The sequence below is a fragment of the Paramormyrops kingsleyae genome, chromosome 24, assembly GCF_048594095.1.
Source record: "Paramormyrops kingsleyae isolate MSU_618 chromosome 24, PKINGS_0.4, whole genome shotgun sequence".
NCBI classification, from domain to species: domain Eukaryota; kingdom Metazoa; phylum Chordata; class Actinopteri; order Osteoglossiformes; family Mormyridae; genus Paramormyrops; species Paramormyrops kingsleyae.
This window is the reverse complement of record NC_132820.1, coordinates 9,725,768-9,741,974: the sequence shown is the minus strand read 5'-3', so window position 1 is coordinate 9,741,974 and position 16,207 is coordinate 9,725,768. Positions and strand designations below refer to the sequence as shown.

Here is a 16,207-nt window from a genome sequence, read left to right as displayed (position 1 = left end):
ACACTATTCCAACCCACTGAGCCACACTCGACACACACACACACACACACACACGAATACCGTGGCACTACGTATTGGAACAAAAGTCACAAGTGTCCACCCTCTAAGCCTGGTGCGGACGTGGCTCTGAGGGCAGAATTTTATGTAATTCTACCATAAAACAAAACATCACTGAAGTAGTGTGTTCATGGACATTTGTGTCTAACAATGTCAATAACATTTCCAGCCCCCCCACCCCTCGGGACTGCCACATTTTGGCATTTACACTAAATACCTTAGGAGTAGGTCCTGTGCAGTGTAGTGTGCAGTGTGGAGTCCTGGCACGACTGAGGGAGTCCAGCTCCTGTAAATGAGCTGTGGATTTGTCATGGGCCGTTTGTCTTTGCCAAATATTTGGAGCGTTGATGCGTTAAGGCCTTTATGTTAAGCACTAGGCAGTCAGGTGTTGAGCTGAGCTATGCGACGGTAGCTGGAAGCCTGCAGCATCGATAATGAAGTGCTCTGATGGCTTGTGTAGGTCTGATCTTCCACCGGAGGTCAGGATTTTTTTAATTCATAGATGGCCATGAGATCAATGGACATTTTTCATTTGTCTGAAGCAACAAGAAGGTTATGATGATGATTATAAAATGACAAACCAGGCAGCATAATTTTCAGTACATCTTTAATATAAAAAATGTTAAACCTTTCTGATTGCTGTATAATATTTTAATAAAACTCTTAATTGTATTTTAATATATTTGTTAAGTTATCTTCAAAAGGCATTTAATAGGACATTTATAACAATAGACTGCATTTTGAAATATATATACAGAAATATAAATGAATTTATTAATATTTTGTTCAGAGGAACACATTTGTTTTGGCATATCAAGATAGACAGGAAATGGTAGGTTTTAGAACTCAAAGTAGAATATCTACATTTGTTTGGCAGATGCTTTTATCCACAGTGGCACATTTCTGAGGAAGCAGGGTCAGATAGGCCCTGGAGCAATTGGGGTTTAAGGGCCTTTCTCAGGGGCTCGACTGAAAAATCGCTCTCCTGACCTTGGGATTCGAAAACACAACCTTCCAGTCATACGCATTCTGCTCCCGAACGTTCCTACCAATGCAGATGTATCAAGTGTTACATTATGAGTGCTATCATACAAAACGAACCTTCCAGCTACATAAAAGAGCTGGCTTTGTTTTAGGACGTATCCTTTGTTAAAGCCATGTGCGAAGACCTTCCCGGGTGTAAAGACCTCAGAGAGGTAAGTTTGGATGTAAAGGGCCCAGCAGGGACTCACGCGAGCCGTTTTTGAAGCTGACATTAAAGGCAACGCACCACCGCAGAAGGTCTTTGGAGGAGGAATTTAAATGGGGTGACACACGTCGGTACTCAGCCTCTGCCAGCAGCAAGCCCTCTGGCGCCCCCAAAAGGCTCCATTTTTGTCCACAGGCAAAATTGTACCTTGTCTTTAAAAGTTACATAAATAGCTTCAGTTGCAGGTCTTGGGAAAACGTTGAATTTCCATTTTTCTCTCTTCATGCAAATACGCTGGGAAGATCCGTAAGTGGGGAACACGGGGTGGGATGGGGCGGCACTGGGGAGGGTCGGGGCGGCACTGGGGAGGGTCGGGGCCTTGCTCATGTCTTGGTGTTGGCTGAGTCGTCCTTGAAAGAGTCCCTTATGGCCGTAATCTCGGACGACAACCGGTGTCCCCACACTTTGTTGTGCCATTCCGGCGAGCGCCCCCTATGTGTAACAGGAAATGACACTTTAACGGTGAACGGAAAAAGGACAGTCGGTGAGCCCAGCTGAGCACATGTAAAATACTCCTGTTTGGGCAGCCAAAACGCATTTATAATAACTTCCAACTAAACAAAAAACATTATATGTAAATAAGAAACTACTCAGTACTTCAGCATATAAGCCAGAATCAACTGAAGTCAGAAAACAAAAACACCATAAATCTTCCCTTTCATGCTTATGACAAGGAAAGTTCCAAATGAATAAAGAAAGGAAACGGCTTCAGCTTTACTAGAGTGAGGGATCTGGTCTTCATTCTATTCTCCATCCATCCGACATTCAGTAGATGGCTGCTGTGATTCTGGATGCCTGTTTATCGCAGGTGCATACATCTTTGTGGAGCTAAACCCTCATCAACACGCAGAACAAGTTGGGGATCACGCTTTATGCGTGGAGTTGTTTGCAGGACATATTCTAGGTGATAATGGTAACGGCATTGGTAACCTCTTGGTGGCCCTATCCATTCATTAGGCTAACGGCTAACACTATGGTGGCCCTCTCCGATAATGAGGCTAATGGCTAATGCCATGGTGGATCTCTCTGCTCATGAAGCTAATGGCTAACACTGTGATGGCCCTCTCTGATAATGTGGCTAATGGCTAACCCCTTGGTGGCCCTCTCCGATCATTAGGCTAATGGCTAACACCGTGATGGCCCTCTCCGCTCATGAGGCTAACAGCTAATGCCGTGGTGGCTTTCTCCACTCGTGTAGCCGATGGCTAATGCTGTAGGGGCTCTCTCTCATGAGGCTAACGGCTAATGGCTAATGCCGTGGCGGCCCCTTCTGCTCACCGGGTGTCCTCTCGGCAAACGTGGGTCAGCCGTGTCCTCTTGGCCCCCACGGGTTCCAGCAGGTGGACGCAGCTGAACACCTCGGCCCTCACGGCATCGATGGGGACGTCCGGGCGCTCGGTGGAAACGGCGGCCAGGATGAAAGTCCCCGTGGTGGACTCGTGGTGCCAGGTCCTGGGACAGAAATTAGAAAGGTTTGTAATGCCCTGCTCATTAAAGATGAGGGTGGGGGGGGGGGGGTCACCAGCTGTGACACACATGACACGCGTGTGGTTTATTACCATGGAGAACATGCCCAACAAAGCTTTTCCTAAATGTAGAACTTTATGTCTGAGCCGCAATGTAACCCATAAAGCATCTCATCCAGCTACCGTCGCCGTCCACATGAACATCTTTTCATGTTCCATTAAATTTCCTGCCTGTCAGTGCCATCTGTCGCCAGTTTGCAGTTTTATTGTGCTGTGGAGATAATTATCTTAAAGGCGCCATATTCTCTGCGGTGACAGGCTGTCGGGGGGGGCCCGGTTTTGCCGACGCTTCCCGCTGGCTTGCAGGCGCTGTGTTCGGCGCGATGCCTTCCAGACGCCCACGCCACTGTGTCATTCCGTGACCGCGGAGAAATTAACCCGTTGCCATGCAGCCGCTGTGCACTAACGAGCCTCGTTAAGTCCCGTTGGGCTACGTTTTACCTGAGCAGCAGGTGCTCTTGTAGGGGCCGCCGTCCCACGCCATATTGGACGTAGTGGTACACCTCAGCGCTGGTCCCCAGTGCCTCCACCACCCGCGAGCTGTGCAGATCCCTGTCCCAGAGCTCGCGTCGGCGGAGCAGCCGCTGTGAGACCTCAGCCGGGAGGGCATCCACTTCCGCCGAGGCCTTCCAGAGCCGCAGGGCGTGGCCGTCCTTCACCTGCCAGCATGGCACGTTTGCATTTGCTTATTAACAGGCATGAGTATGTACAATGGCCTGTGTTGAAAGCTGATTGGCCCACAGAGTGCCCCGCCTCTGTCACTCACAAGTCAATACATATCATTGGCTAATTATAAGGTCGGCCCCTCTTTAGTGGCTATGACACAATCCTAGTCATGTATCTACACTCCTAATAATATTATTTTAGAAATTATACAAAATAGGGCCGTTGCAGCAAGTATTACATTCAACATTTAACCCTCGGGGGCCACATAAAGCAGTGAAATACTATAGGTGACTGGGATGAGTACAGCACCTCCAGTGGTCCCCACTCGCACATAACCAAACAGCCTCTGAGCATGAAAGGCTGCATCTCCCACCCATCCCGCCCATCCATGTCCTCCCAAAACTACACCCAAGCTGCACGTTATCAGGGGGGCTGCTAGGGATTGTGGGCCCCCAACCCAGACCAATCCAATTATGTTCCTCATTTTTTTGGGTCCCGCCCACTATACTGTGTATATGTATCTCTCTCTGCGTACAACACAGGAAACTGACTGGTCTTGTGCTGTCCTGTAATTCCTGCTCTGTTCAGCCAAACAGCACAGTTAACCCACAGGCATGGAGACTAGGTAAAAATACAGTTGTGCAGAAATTAGTTGTATTAAATTTAAACCACTTTGTTTTTAATGGTCTGTTTGTCCTCCTACAGGGGAGTTACCTTCAGGTACGAAATGGTGGAGGATCTATCCGCACCTTTTTAAAAGCCACGTCCACGTGGTCCGAGGTCGAGCACGGCGTCCAGCTTCTGAACCTCTCCCTGGCTTCCCTCAGCGCGTTCTGGATGGACAGGTCCAGCTGGGCCCGTTTGTCCTCATCCTCCTCGCTGGAAAAGGCCGGGAAGTTCAGGCCCCAGTCCAGATGTACGCCGTCCTCGTCTCTCATGCCTTGATTCTGTGTCATCCAGCATTTTGGCACCTGTATTGTGGAGAAGGTAGAGAATATAAGCAATCCATTGGAACATGAGATATAGTGCCTCGTATTCTAGGGATTAAGTCAAACGCTCTGCAGTATATGGTTGTGCTTGGCTGGGTGGCACCTGGTACCTGGAAGAGGCGTGGTGACTCCGAGATCATGTGTGCCAGACCCTGCGTGGCTGCCAGGTTCTCGCTGAGGTCCCTCTGGTCTGGCCGACCCAGACTGTATTTCCTGTGACTGAGCTTGCTGTGGGGGGAAAAAAACGCAAGAAATGAGAATGATCGTAAGCTGCTCCTCTGTTGGTATCGACACCTAGAGGTTCCATTTATTACATTTTTCAGCAATTGGGGATGAAGCTCCTTGCTCCAGGACCCAGCTATGAAGTCACTCTGCCAACCCTGGGATTTGAACTGACAACCCTCTGATCAAATGTACAGTGTCCTAACCCACTCAGCCACACACTGCCCCCTTTACGTACAACAATAGTGCAAACCCATCCAGAAGTTCCATCCATTGATCCATGCAGTTTTTGCATTTCCCGTCTGTCATCCACAGACAAGCCCCCATGCATGTATTCCATACACTGCACCCCATCCATCCATCCATCCATCCATCCATCCATCCAGATACATCTAGCCATGCTGACACCGGGATAACATGCTAACTTGAAACAGGATGTGTGACAGTTTGTTTTCACCTCTATTAAATGATAGCAAGAGTCACATATCTCCAATGCTAAAACAATCTTGTCTGTAACAAATATCGAATCTATTAAGTCTATGTAATTATGAAAACTATTAATAATCACTATTTATATCTGCAAGTATGCCACCAATGCAGAGGAAATGTTTGTGTATATGATGTCACTTCCTGCCTCTGCTCCCTCCGCACCCCCTCCATTTTGGATTGACACTGTTTTCTATCCGTGAACCGGAAGCTTTAGCGGGTACTCTTTGCCGGAATACGACGTGTCCCTGTCCACTTCCACATGACCTCATCGTACTGCCACTGCCCGGCGTTTGGGAATCAGAGGACGCTCCTGGTGAAGGTACACGAAGCGGGGGAGATAAGTGCTTGCACGTTCCACAAACGGCATGGCCAAGCCATTCGGATAGATCTGCCTTTGAAGCCAGAGGAGGCTCCAGCCTGGGCCCTCGGAACTCTTTATCTCTTCAAAACAAAGTTCAAAGAACACCTTCTGAAAAATTGAACAAATTCTCACTGTCAAGAAGCACCCCCCTCCCCCCCCGCCCCACTCACTCCAGTTTTTCTGTAACCAGCTGAAATTAATTATAGATAGAATATCTCTGCCTGTGTGAAATTAAACTATCTGTGTGAAATTAAAGCCATATGTAAAATTGTTTCCTTACATAAGCTGCTAACCCAATAACCATGCCCAAAAGCTTAGAAAGAAATTCACTCACTTTTTATTTGATAAGGTCCTCTTTGTTGTGAAGAAGGTGCTGACATTTTATTTAATGTAAACCAGTAAAATATGTAATGAGATACAAAAAGTTCGATGTAAGAGTGACCTTTACTAGGTAGTATGTAAGTTTATGTATCTGTAATTCATATTTATAATAACTTTTATCGCAAACTGTGGCGTCGTGTCGCTCAATGGGTGTGGTATCTGTCATCATGTCTGCAAGGCTAATGAGTTCAAATCCCATGGCTGACTGAGCTATTATATCAAAACCGGGCCTTTGAGCAAGACCCTATTGGCCAACTGCTCCAGGATCGTTGGATGATTGGTGACTTTCTTCACTGACCCCAAGCATTTCTCATTTATATGTCACTTTGGACAAATAAATGTAGAATCTATAATAACTAAGTCCTGGGTACCTGCTTGTAGGATTCTCTCTCCTCAAAGTGTTAAGGTGGAACAGGGATGGAGCCAGACACACAGCGATGTTGGTGGGGGTCATCTGGTTCTCCTCCACCCAGTCCACTACATCTCTGAGGAGTAGGAGCAGAGTCTGCAAGGCTTCCCTGTTTTCATCCGGCAGGAGGAAGATGGCCGCCTGCGTTGCGGCTAGCTGTCGGTCTTTGGGAAAATCTGTTTGTGCGAGAGGCAAAGGAGCTTGACGCCGGCTCAAAGAAGTACATCAGATTCATTTGTTAGATCTAGCAAGGGACACCTGGACTCTTCTCCACGCTTACACTGGTAGATGTGGAGGAAGGACTCGCAGAGCTTGCTGGAGAAGATGGACTCCGGGAGATCGCGGAAGTACTGCTTCACCATGTCCGCCACGTCGAAGGCGGACTGGCCCTCGTAGCTCACGCCGTCGGGGTCTGCCTCCACCATCTCCCGCAGGAACTGGATCCGAGACTTCACTCCGGACTTGCGGAACAAACCAACCTGGGGAAAGCGGATTTAGGAGAAAATGAAGCCAGAGAAATGTGGCCTTCGTTGGGTTAGTGACTCTTTGTGCCATAATGGTTACAAGAAAGGCCAGATACGATTTGCATTTAGCTTTTATTTATTGGGCAGGTGCTTTTATATAAAGCCACATAATTTTTTGAGAAAGCAGTATCGGCCAGTCCCGGGAACAAATGGGGGTTAAAGGACTTGCTCCGGGGCTCGACAGGGAAATCTCAAACTTTCAGAAAACATCATTTTTCCACTGACGACCGCGTTCTCAGGATAAAATGGTTCCCCAAGAATCTCGAGTGAGAAAACCCGGGCGAAAGGCACCTGGTCGAGGCACTGGGTCCTCAGGTACTGCATGGCCTTGAGAATGCTCCAAGGGAGGGGGCCCCCACCCCGTTGCACGCTCGCCAGCAGGGGCACCCCGAACACCCTCCGTTCCTTGTGGTCCGTCGCCTTTGATTTTCTTATCACCTTAGGGACAGTCCTGAAAGTAGAAAGAAAATAACTGTGGGAATATTATTTTTCCCTCTTTAACCACTGAATCTAAATCAAAGCACAAACACTTCGTTAAGAGGCAGTTTTTTTTGGCCTCAGGGACCTTTTAAATTAAATGTTAGCTTAAAAAAATTGCTCATTTACATGTTGAAAAGCGGGCAGCCATTAGTCCCCGTCTCTATCTTAAAATTTCGAGGCACAGAAACTTCAAAGCCATTTTCTCTCCCTTGTTCCTATTATCTTTCCTCCGAATCAAGTGTGCTGACATCCAGCGAATATTGTGCCGACGATCTGGCGTCCGATCTGAGATATCAACGAATCCCCCGGAAAAGGACACGAGAGCCTCACGCGACACATCCTCTCTCCCATCACACCGCCATCCAGAAGTTTTTCAATTTCGCCCCGAAGCTTCCATTCTGAAAATCGCGCTAGGCTGTTCAGTTAAAACTCCACTTTCACCCCGTTCCTATAGCTTAATAATGTGCCAGGGATGATCCGATGTGACTCGCTTGTCTATCGAGATTTTCCCCGGCCTGTTAATAACCAGATTTTTGGGGCTTCAGATTATTTTCATTTAGGGAAGCAAGTTGTGGCGAGGCTCTCACTACATCACATACGGCTCGTTGCTTTACTGAAATTAGACGACGCAGAGCACGAGGACGGAGCAGAATACCGAAGCGAGCGATCAATGAAGATGTGGACAGGGAGTGGAGTTGTATTTCTTTTGTAGTTAGTTCAATGATTGCTAAAACAAATAGCCCAATTGCTCCCCACAGAAAGTCAATTTTGCAGGCCGCTCGCTCTCGGAGATGTATTTTTCTTTTCTTTTTGCCCCAGTCTGTGGCTGAAATGCATGATGTCCAACATGGCGATAATTATTCCACAGGGACGCTGGAGTTTTGAGCCGGCGGCCCGACACGTCATTATAAACAACAAGGAATGCATTCAGCTAACATGAGTGGCAACTGATTTCCAGTGAGACCTTGGCACTTCTCGGTCATGTCGGACCATTATGGGTAGACCGTGTTATGCAGGCTGCAGTGGAAAAGGAAAATAACGGTTTAAAAAATGTTGATATGGTATTTCGAAGTAGCCCAGTGCTTGATGGATGTTTGTTCCCCCCCCCCCCACCCCGAACTACAGGACCCGGTCGTGGTGCCAAAAAAATGCTTGTGGCAGCAGGTCACTTTCCATGCCTAATTGCCTGTCTGTTTTATGGTGCAGCCAGGCTTTCACGGCCTAATCCCCTCCCCCCAGCACAGGCCATAAAGCCAGCCACTGATGTCTCCCCATAATATCAGCTTAGCTATAAACACCCACCTCGCTTCGCGGACTCGCTGGAAGGCTTTTGTCCGCAGTTGGATAAGGGTCCCTACATCATCTCCCCTGCCATTTCCGCTGAAGGCTGCTCTTTTTCTCCCTGCCTGTGAAAACGGCTCCCTGCTCTGTTTTTTGATTTCATAACATCCTCTATTCTGTCTCGGGAGACCACCCCCCCCCCCCTCTCCCCCACCCCCATACTGAAAGGCTGCCAGAAGCTAGGCTGTTCCACCCAACCCCCTCTCACCAGTTCCAGCCCTGCTTGCTGGCGGGAGAGTATTTGTCCATGAGGGTGGTGAGCTTGAGCAAAGACATCTTCCGTAGCAGGTTGACGTGGGAGGCGGACAGACCCTCCACCCCCACTGATGTGGAGAGTTCTGGGTGGAGACTCTGCTCACTGGACCAGTGAAGGCACCTAAGACATAAATTTGGCACAGATTTGTTAGGGTCCTTCTACCTGCTGGGTGTCGCACCAAAAAACTCATCTACGCGGTCATGGCCCAAGGAGTCGCTCTCTGTCTGCCTCGGTCCACAGCTGCGATCATGGCCCTTACTGAGGAAATCCCAAGTTCTCAAATCCCCTATCATTCTAACCATTCCAGAATAAGCCCTTATTTTTTTACAACACATACTTTGGGATATTCTGTTCCTTTCTGTGACTCACGAATTCCACTGATATTTCCAATAGTTTAAATCAGTGTTTCTCAAGCCAGTCCTCAGGGACCCCTGAGCCAGTCCATGTTTTTGCTGTCTCCCATCTCTCAGGGAATAGCACAATACTGGACAGCAGACCAATGAAACAAATTGTCGTGGTCTGGCTAGGGGTCCGGTATGAGCTGAGGCTAATAGACCCTAGAGCAGTGAGCTGGGAGGGAGCAAAGATGTGGGCCGTCTGTGGCTCCACAAGGACCGGGTTGGGAAACATTTCCCCTAGAGGATGAAACGATTAGCCTGAATTGCTTAAACAAAAACTTGCATTACAGATAGGTTAAGTTCAAGAGATCCGCAAGGTTAGGCAAACAATTTAGCAGTCACTCTGAGCCTCTAAAGGTTTGTTAGCACGCTAACATCCTCTGTCATTTGTGAATAAAACATTGTTTCTACAAGGACTCCTTCTAGGTACCATAGCACATTTACCTTTTGTGCTGGAGGGATGTCTGCTCACTTGAGTAATCAGCGTACGCAGATTCCAAGTCATCTGTCTCTTTGTCAAAGTTCTCTGCATTTTCCTCTGACTCTATGGGATCTACTGGCCCATGTTTCTTAATTTCCAGGTGTATGTCTGTTGGAGAGGACGGGCAGGGAGATGCAGAGTCATTAGCTGAGTCCAGGTCGCCCTCATCTGAAAGCTTCTCGGCCCACGTGGACACCAGCTGCTGGAGGCCGTTGATGCGCTCCATAACATTGTCTAGTGCAGAGAAGACGTCGTCATCCTCTGTCTCCTCCTCCTCATCATCCTCCTCCTCTGTACCGTGAGTGTGCTCGGACTCGCCCGGGACATTGTCGTAGACGCTGGCACGGTGGTCAGGTGCAGCCAGTGGGCTGCAGGGCTGCTCACCGGATGAGTTGCTGTGGCACGGCCTGCCCCGGTATCCGTGGAAGCTACCTGTCCTCCAGTTGACGGAGGTATTATCGGCACCATGGTTGATGGGCATGGGGAAGGTGCCTGGCTTGTGTTCCTGGGAGATCCGGAACACCGGGTCCCCTTGCTGGTTTTTCTCATTCCTCTGCTCTTGTTCTCGGGTGATGCCCTGGTCACAGGTGCAATCGTGTTTCGGGGGTCCGTCCCGTCGACGGTGGCCACGGATCCGGGTGACAGGGCTGGGGGTACTGATTGTGCTGTTGCTCTCAGATGGGCTACTGCTGCTGCTGCCACTGCTGGATGTTGCTGTGGAGGACAGCTGGCTCTCTGGTTTGTCTTGGAGCGTGGCGATGTCCACGCAGCGGAGCTGCCTGAGCTTCTCCTCGTTGAAGCCTTCCAGTGGCACTGGTCCGCCAATCGTCAGCCGGGGTCTGTGGCGGGACTTGGTTCTGAGGGTGTTACCCCCGATCTTGAGCTTCTCCATCCTCCTCAGAAGGCTCTTCCCACGGTTTCGGGGAGGCTTATCTCGGAAGCACTCCTCGCCGATGAAGCTGGACGTTTCACTCGGCGATGGCGGCCCGCTGAATGAGCTCTCCAGTGACGTGAGCTTGTGCGGAGACGACCCATGGGAAGAATCGTGGGAGGTGCTCCGGCTCACTCCCAGCTTATTGGCAGGCAGGCCCGGTCCATGGCTATCACTGTCTGAGCTGCAGGAGCTGTCCACGGAGCAGGCCTCCTGCTTCTCGCTGTGATCCTCATTCCGGGCCTCTTTTGAAGTTCTACGAGGGGCTGGCAGGAAGTCCAGGCCTTCCTGGCGATACCAGTGCTCATTCTGTCTCTCGAACGACCACTTATTGCTAATGGCACATGGTTCCTCTTCTTCCGAGTCTTCACTCTAGGCCAGCAGTAGATATCAACTGTTCATTTCAACTAAACGACCAGAAAACCTGACAGCCCAACACTGCTTCTTCGGCACTCTCTCTAGCGCCATACCCTCTGGGTTAACTCACCCTCCTCCTCGATCGCTTCACCTCCAGCTTCATTTCAACACACTTGTTCAAAGTGGCGAGCCTCCTGGAAGTATTAGCATGGCACAACAAATAATTAGGCCATAAGCCTTCTTGCAGCAACAGCTCCTGTCTTTTGATTACATGAAAGAATGAGAGGTAAATTAGCGGAACAGCTGCCGATGGGACCCCTTACCTGCACAGAGAATCAATCGCGTCCTCATCGAGGAACTCATGGTCGCTCTTCACCCAGACCGTGTCAATAGGGAATCTGCAATCTGACAGAAAACGCTGCAGGTTAGTTTGCAGCAAACAACTGTTTGCCTCTGATTCTCAGAGTGAACTTAGTTTATTGATTCGTTGTAGATATGAATATTTACCTTTGAACAGCTGCACGTACTGGGGGAAACCAGCTGCCCTGAGCCAATCACAGGCCTCCTTCGCTTCAATCTCTGTAAACAAAATGGCAAACACAGAACAGGCTTGGGAAATGTTTCTGTGGTAAGAGTTTATACAGAATAAAATGGCGTAGATGCATTTTGCTTTGCATATCTGCAACACCTCATCAGTATAGCAGTTGAGAGGTATGAGCATCAATGTTTAATCAATGTTACTATATTTCATCCATCATAGCCACTTATCCAGGGCAGGTTTGCTGTGGAACAAATCTTATGACGCATAAGGTGGGAGTATGAGATGGACTGGAGAACATGCAAACTCCACACATGGATTCAGGGCTGGAGTCGAACGGCCAAACCCTGGCCAGGTATGAAGCTAAGACTCTGCTCATCTATAGCGCAGCTTTTCTCAGTTCCAGTTATCCCTTTGCAATATTCCGATTAAATAAACTGCATAAGGCAGATGGTGGGCTTTCTGTTTTTTTTTGGATTGGCGGGTGATCCACAGAACGCCAGGCCTGGCCAGTTCAGCTTTTCCCATAGACAGACAGGGGTCAGAGCAAGTCAGCTGGGCCTCGGCAACACAGAAACAGATGGTTAAGAAATGTAAACAGGGTTATTTTTGTACCCGTCAAGTCATCACATCACAGAGCACTCACGCAGGGGGAGGACACATGCTGAAGTCCCATTAGATGTGAATGCGCTCGCCCTTTCGCTAAGCACGCCATTTTGGTCCACCGCGTGGCTTTTCTATTTCCCCGTTAAACATCTGGGCTGCAGCAGCTAAGAAATCAAGCACGTCTCTTATTCACTGTACGAGCTTTCGGACAACACGGAGTGGGCTTCGTGCGTTACTTTTGCAGTTCTTCTCTTTAGGGAGGGTGCCTGGGCCTTGATGTGAATGATGGGCTTCTGTATGTTTACACAAGTATGGGAGGTGGCTTGGGTGAGACATCAACAGAGTACGAGTTTGAGAGTAGCGCACCATTGAAAAATGGGACATTAATGTAGTTACTACTCTAATGGGGTATTAAGCTCTTATCGCTGGGAGCAGATTGCTGTTCTTATGTAAGAATGATGTGTATCTGTGGGCCATGGATTTTGATTGGCCGGCCAGGGAAGGGCACTTCCTTTTAAAAACACCCCAGGCCGCCCCAGAGGAAGTCGTGCCTTTGGCTCCGGCGGGGAGATAGCAGATCTGCGGCATGTTTATCGCAGCCCCTCCTTAGTGAATGGAGGATGTGGGAGAGAGGCGGACCCCCTGAGCGTGGCTCGACCAGGGGTGCTACGTGCGGCGTGAGCCGTGTGCGCCCGTTTTGCTAGCCCCTGGGGGCCAGTGTGCAGACGCGCAGGCGTGACAGACTCACTACAGGATTGGTCGCCTTGAAATCATGGAGAATGAGCCGGCGAAATGGTTACAGGCAGATCTGCCCCCCCACCCCCCAAAAATCTTTTGTGCTGTTAACGCGAGCATGTCATCTCGCGGATTATGAAAGGAGGTGTAGTTTCGAGTTTTGAGGTTGCATCTAGCCGTGAAAGTATTTTCAATAAAACATACTAATACAACGATTACCAATATTGGTCTGAATGAAGAGGGACACATTGATTATGTGACCATCATTGGCTGTGGGCAGACCACATGACCTCTTCCACGGACTACCTGAATTTATTATAAATGACGCCAAACACAGACTCGTGAACTGAATTTGGCTGAAATAAGGCCAGAGGAAATAAACGGCGGTCTGCATCTTCTCCTGCTTAGTTTTGATTAGGGCCCCCATTGCAGTGAAACACGTGGGGGTACATTATCTCGTGGTATATCATGGTGAGCCTAAGCGGCAGGGTCTGCCACTGCCAAATTGCATCATTAAACCTCAAACTGCATCTTGGAGACTGACACAGCTGCTCATGAGGGAAAAATGGGGGGGTTGTCGGGGGGGGGGGTGTACCCACACAGCTTGCGGGGACCCCTTCCAACCATGCTGCTACACCCAGTCGGTATCCGACATCCCATATGGAATGAGCCCAGCCTGGGGGAACTGTTTCATTTCTTCCCCAGCCAGAGTTGGCATGAGCGTGCGGCCTGAAATCACATACACAAATACTGGCATGCTGGGCTCTTAGCCGCGGTTGCTAACGACCTCCCCTCAGCCTTAGCTGCTGCATGCACCCTGAAATCATGCTCAGCTATAACGTCTGCCAAGGTTCAGCCATACGGTGCACCTAGCTAAGCCAGATTAAGTCATCCTCCAAGTGCTCATATGCCTGTAAATCCCATTTCAACTTGTTCGCACTATTAAGACAGACATACATGAAGACAGCAGATTTTTGGCCGCTACTGACTCTGAGCTTTTCAGGTGCTCCGAAGCCACGATATCGGGTACCATCTTGCCACATATCAGCACGCTGTCAGGTCTTTAAAGCTACCGTATGTAAATCTCAGTGGAACAGACATCCGTGCTGTTATGCGGAACACTAATATCTTCAAACTCATTAAAGTGTTTGTTTGTCCATTGGATTACAGCATCTGCAGTAATATACATCAAATACAATTTACATTCCAGCTCATACTTTAAGACAGTTATGATTTCATGGCTAACTCTATTTAATGTTCAACACAAGACATAATCCAGTGAATAATACATAATAATAATAAACACTTTTATTATTAATAAAAGTAAATAAATAATAATAAAAATTGTAGTTTCATGTCCTCTAGAAGGAACACAAGTTTCTTTCAAGTTCCCAAACTTATACTGAACATCTTAATAATTTCAAACCCTCATTTTCTTTCGTTGTTATATTATCATCAATCATTTAAGTTAACTTTTTTTTTTTGTTATGAACGACTTTATAATAAAATATCTTAGATTTTTATTAGAAATGTTTGGCATATTAATTAAACCCAATGCACTTAATCAGCTTTGATGCTAAAGGTAGATTGAAATTCTACAGCAACAAAATCCTGTTACTTACTTGTTATAATCATTATATTGGAGTTACGTCTCAAGAGCACTCAAGACCATGCACTTCATAGAAAATAAATCAAAATGATTTTAATTAATTAAAAAATTGGAAATAGTATCCAAAAAAATCAAGTCTATTTTCAAAATAAAGCACCAAACTTGTCTTCTTAAGCATATTTGGCATCTAAATGAAGTCAATGCAGAAACATCCCCTTCTCCCTGTACTGGACCATACCACCTGTAACCTGTCTTCACAGGGAGGGGGGGTGTTTCTTGAAATCCCCCCTATCCTGAAAACTAACAAGCGTCCATGTTGGCAAACTTGGGTATGCTATTTTGAGAAATCTCCCTATAATGACCGTAAACTTTTTCTCAAAAAACGCACAGCTTAGAGTAAAAACGCTGAGAGGGGAAACCCCTAGTGTTGAAATTTATGGTACGTCCCACAATGCTGCCCTCTTGGTAGTAGAGTGACCTCACACATCCAGTCTGCAGATACACAGGCCTGGATGCTATCCAGGCATAACTCTTTGGTGTGACTCAGACTTAATGACAGGAATAACTGTGCCACACGGAAAGAAAAAGCGAGCATTCCACTCATTTAATCATGTCGATTTGATGTCTGCCACACATACACAAGCCTACCTGTCTTTGTTTTCTTACAATGGCGGGATTCATATCTTGGTTCTGATTGGTCCGCCTCCTTCATGAAGTCATGAGGTAGAAAATGGCAGCAGAACAAGACAAACCAGAACTCTGGTTGCTTTCTATTTACTTTTATGTTATATAAAAAAGGGATTAAGAAGATTATATAATCTTTTAAGGTTACACATTATGCTTTCCTCCTGTCGAAAAAGTTACTTTTCTGCTTCATGTAAGATTAAACTGTCACTAATGCACACTACACAAATGCATAAAAGTATGAAAAAATGAATTGTATAATGTTTACAGACAGTGAGCGGTCTCCTTGCTAAAAAACTGTCACTCACAAGTTACTGGTTTACTGAAATGTGCTGGAAGTGCTTTATTAAAGTTCACTTTAAAGTCAAAAACCAAGCTTAAATCTCTAAAGAGCGTAATATGACCTGATAGGTATAAAACAAATGTAAAATTGAGCATGCTTCAAATCTTCTGCCATTTCTTATAATAGAGAATAGACCTCAAGTGATTTATGGCAGGATGTATAGATAGATGGGCTAGTTGTACTGTATCAGAAAGGATGACTCCCAAGCTGCCAGTGTTTACCTCAGGAGCTCCGTTAAATTTTTCACGAACTGCGCTGAGGCCTCTAGGGTGATTACAGGCCGCTTTAGCGTGCGTTCCTGTTATTCGGCTGCGTTTCGGCACGTCAGGATTTGTCAGCTAACTGTGCGGCACTTCAAGAGGACTGAGGCGCCCGGGGAATAGGAGCAAAGCTAGCCTGGAGATCAGACATCAGCAGTGCAACGGAACGACACGTCCCACGGGCTCGCAGGCGTCTTGCCCTCTGACTGAACACAGCAGTTTGCTGGGCTATTTACATCTCTTTCTCCAAATTAGCCAGATTCCAGAGCTGTTCCCACTGGTTTTATGCAACCCTTTGAATGTTGTTTTTGTTAT

The 16,207-nt window shown here is 47.6% G+C and overlaps 1 protein-coding gene across 2 annotated transcripts in view; it reads right to left on the bottom strand.

Moving 5' to 3' along the window:
- Positions 1–647: 647 nt before the first annotated feature.
- LOC111860787 (rho GTPase-activating protein 7) overlaps positions 648–16,207 on the bottom strand; it is a 40,003-nt gene continuing 24,443 nt past the window's right edge. The window contains exons 1-14 of one of the 2 annotated variants that reach the window (XM_023844794.2): positions 14,619–14,807; positions 11,625–11,696; positions 11,441–11,522; positions 11,248–11,311; positions 9,793–11,132; positions 8,903–9,070; positions 7,165–7,324; positions 6,630–6,828; positions 6,312–6,525; positions 4,598–4,715; positions 4,248–4,469; positions 3,274–3,491; positions 2,585–2,758; positions 648–1,738 (exon numbers count right to left, since the gene is read on the bottom strand). In XM_023844794.2, coding sequence (XP_023700562.2) covers positions 1,630–1,738; positions 2,585–2,758; positions 3,274–3,491; positions 4,248–4,469; positions 4,598–4,715; positions 6,312–6,525; positions 6,630–6,828; positions 7,165–7,324; positions 8,903–9,070; positions 9,793–11,132; positions 11,248–11,311; positions 11,441–11,522; positions 11,625–11,696; positions 14,619–14,631 — 3,153 coding nt within the window. In that variant the 5' untranslated portion in view covers positions 14,632–14,807 and the 3' untranslated portion in view covers positions 648–1,629. Of the gene's footprint in view, positions 1,739–2,584; positions 2,759–3,273; positions 3,492–4,247; positions 4,470–4,597; positions 4,716–6,311; positions 6,526–6,629; positions 6,829–7,164; positions 7,325–8,902; positions 9,071–9,792; positions 11,133–11,247; positions 11,312–11,440; positions 11,523–11,624; positions 11,697–14,618; positions 14,808–16,207 lie in introns of those variants that run through there. The other variant, XM_023844792.2, reaches the window with a different exon arrangement.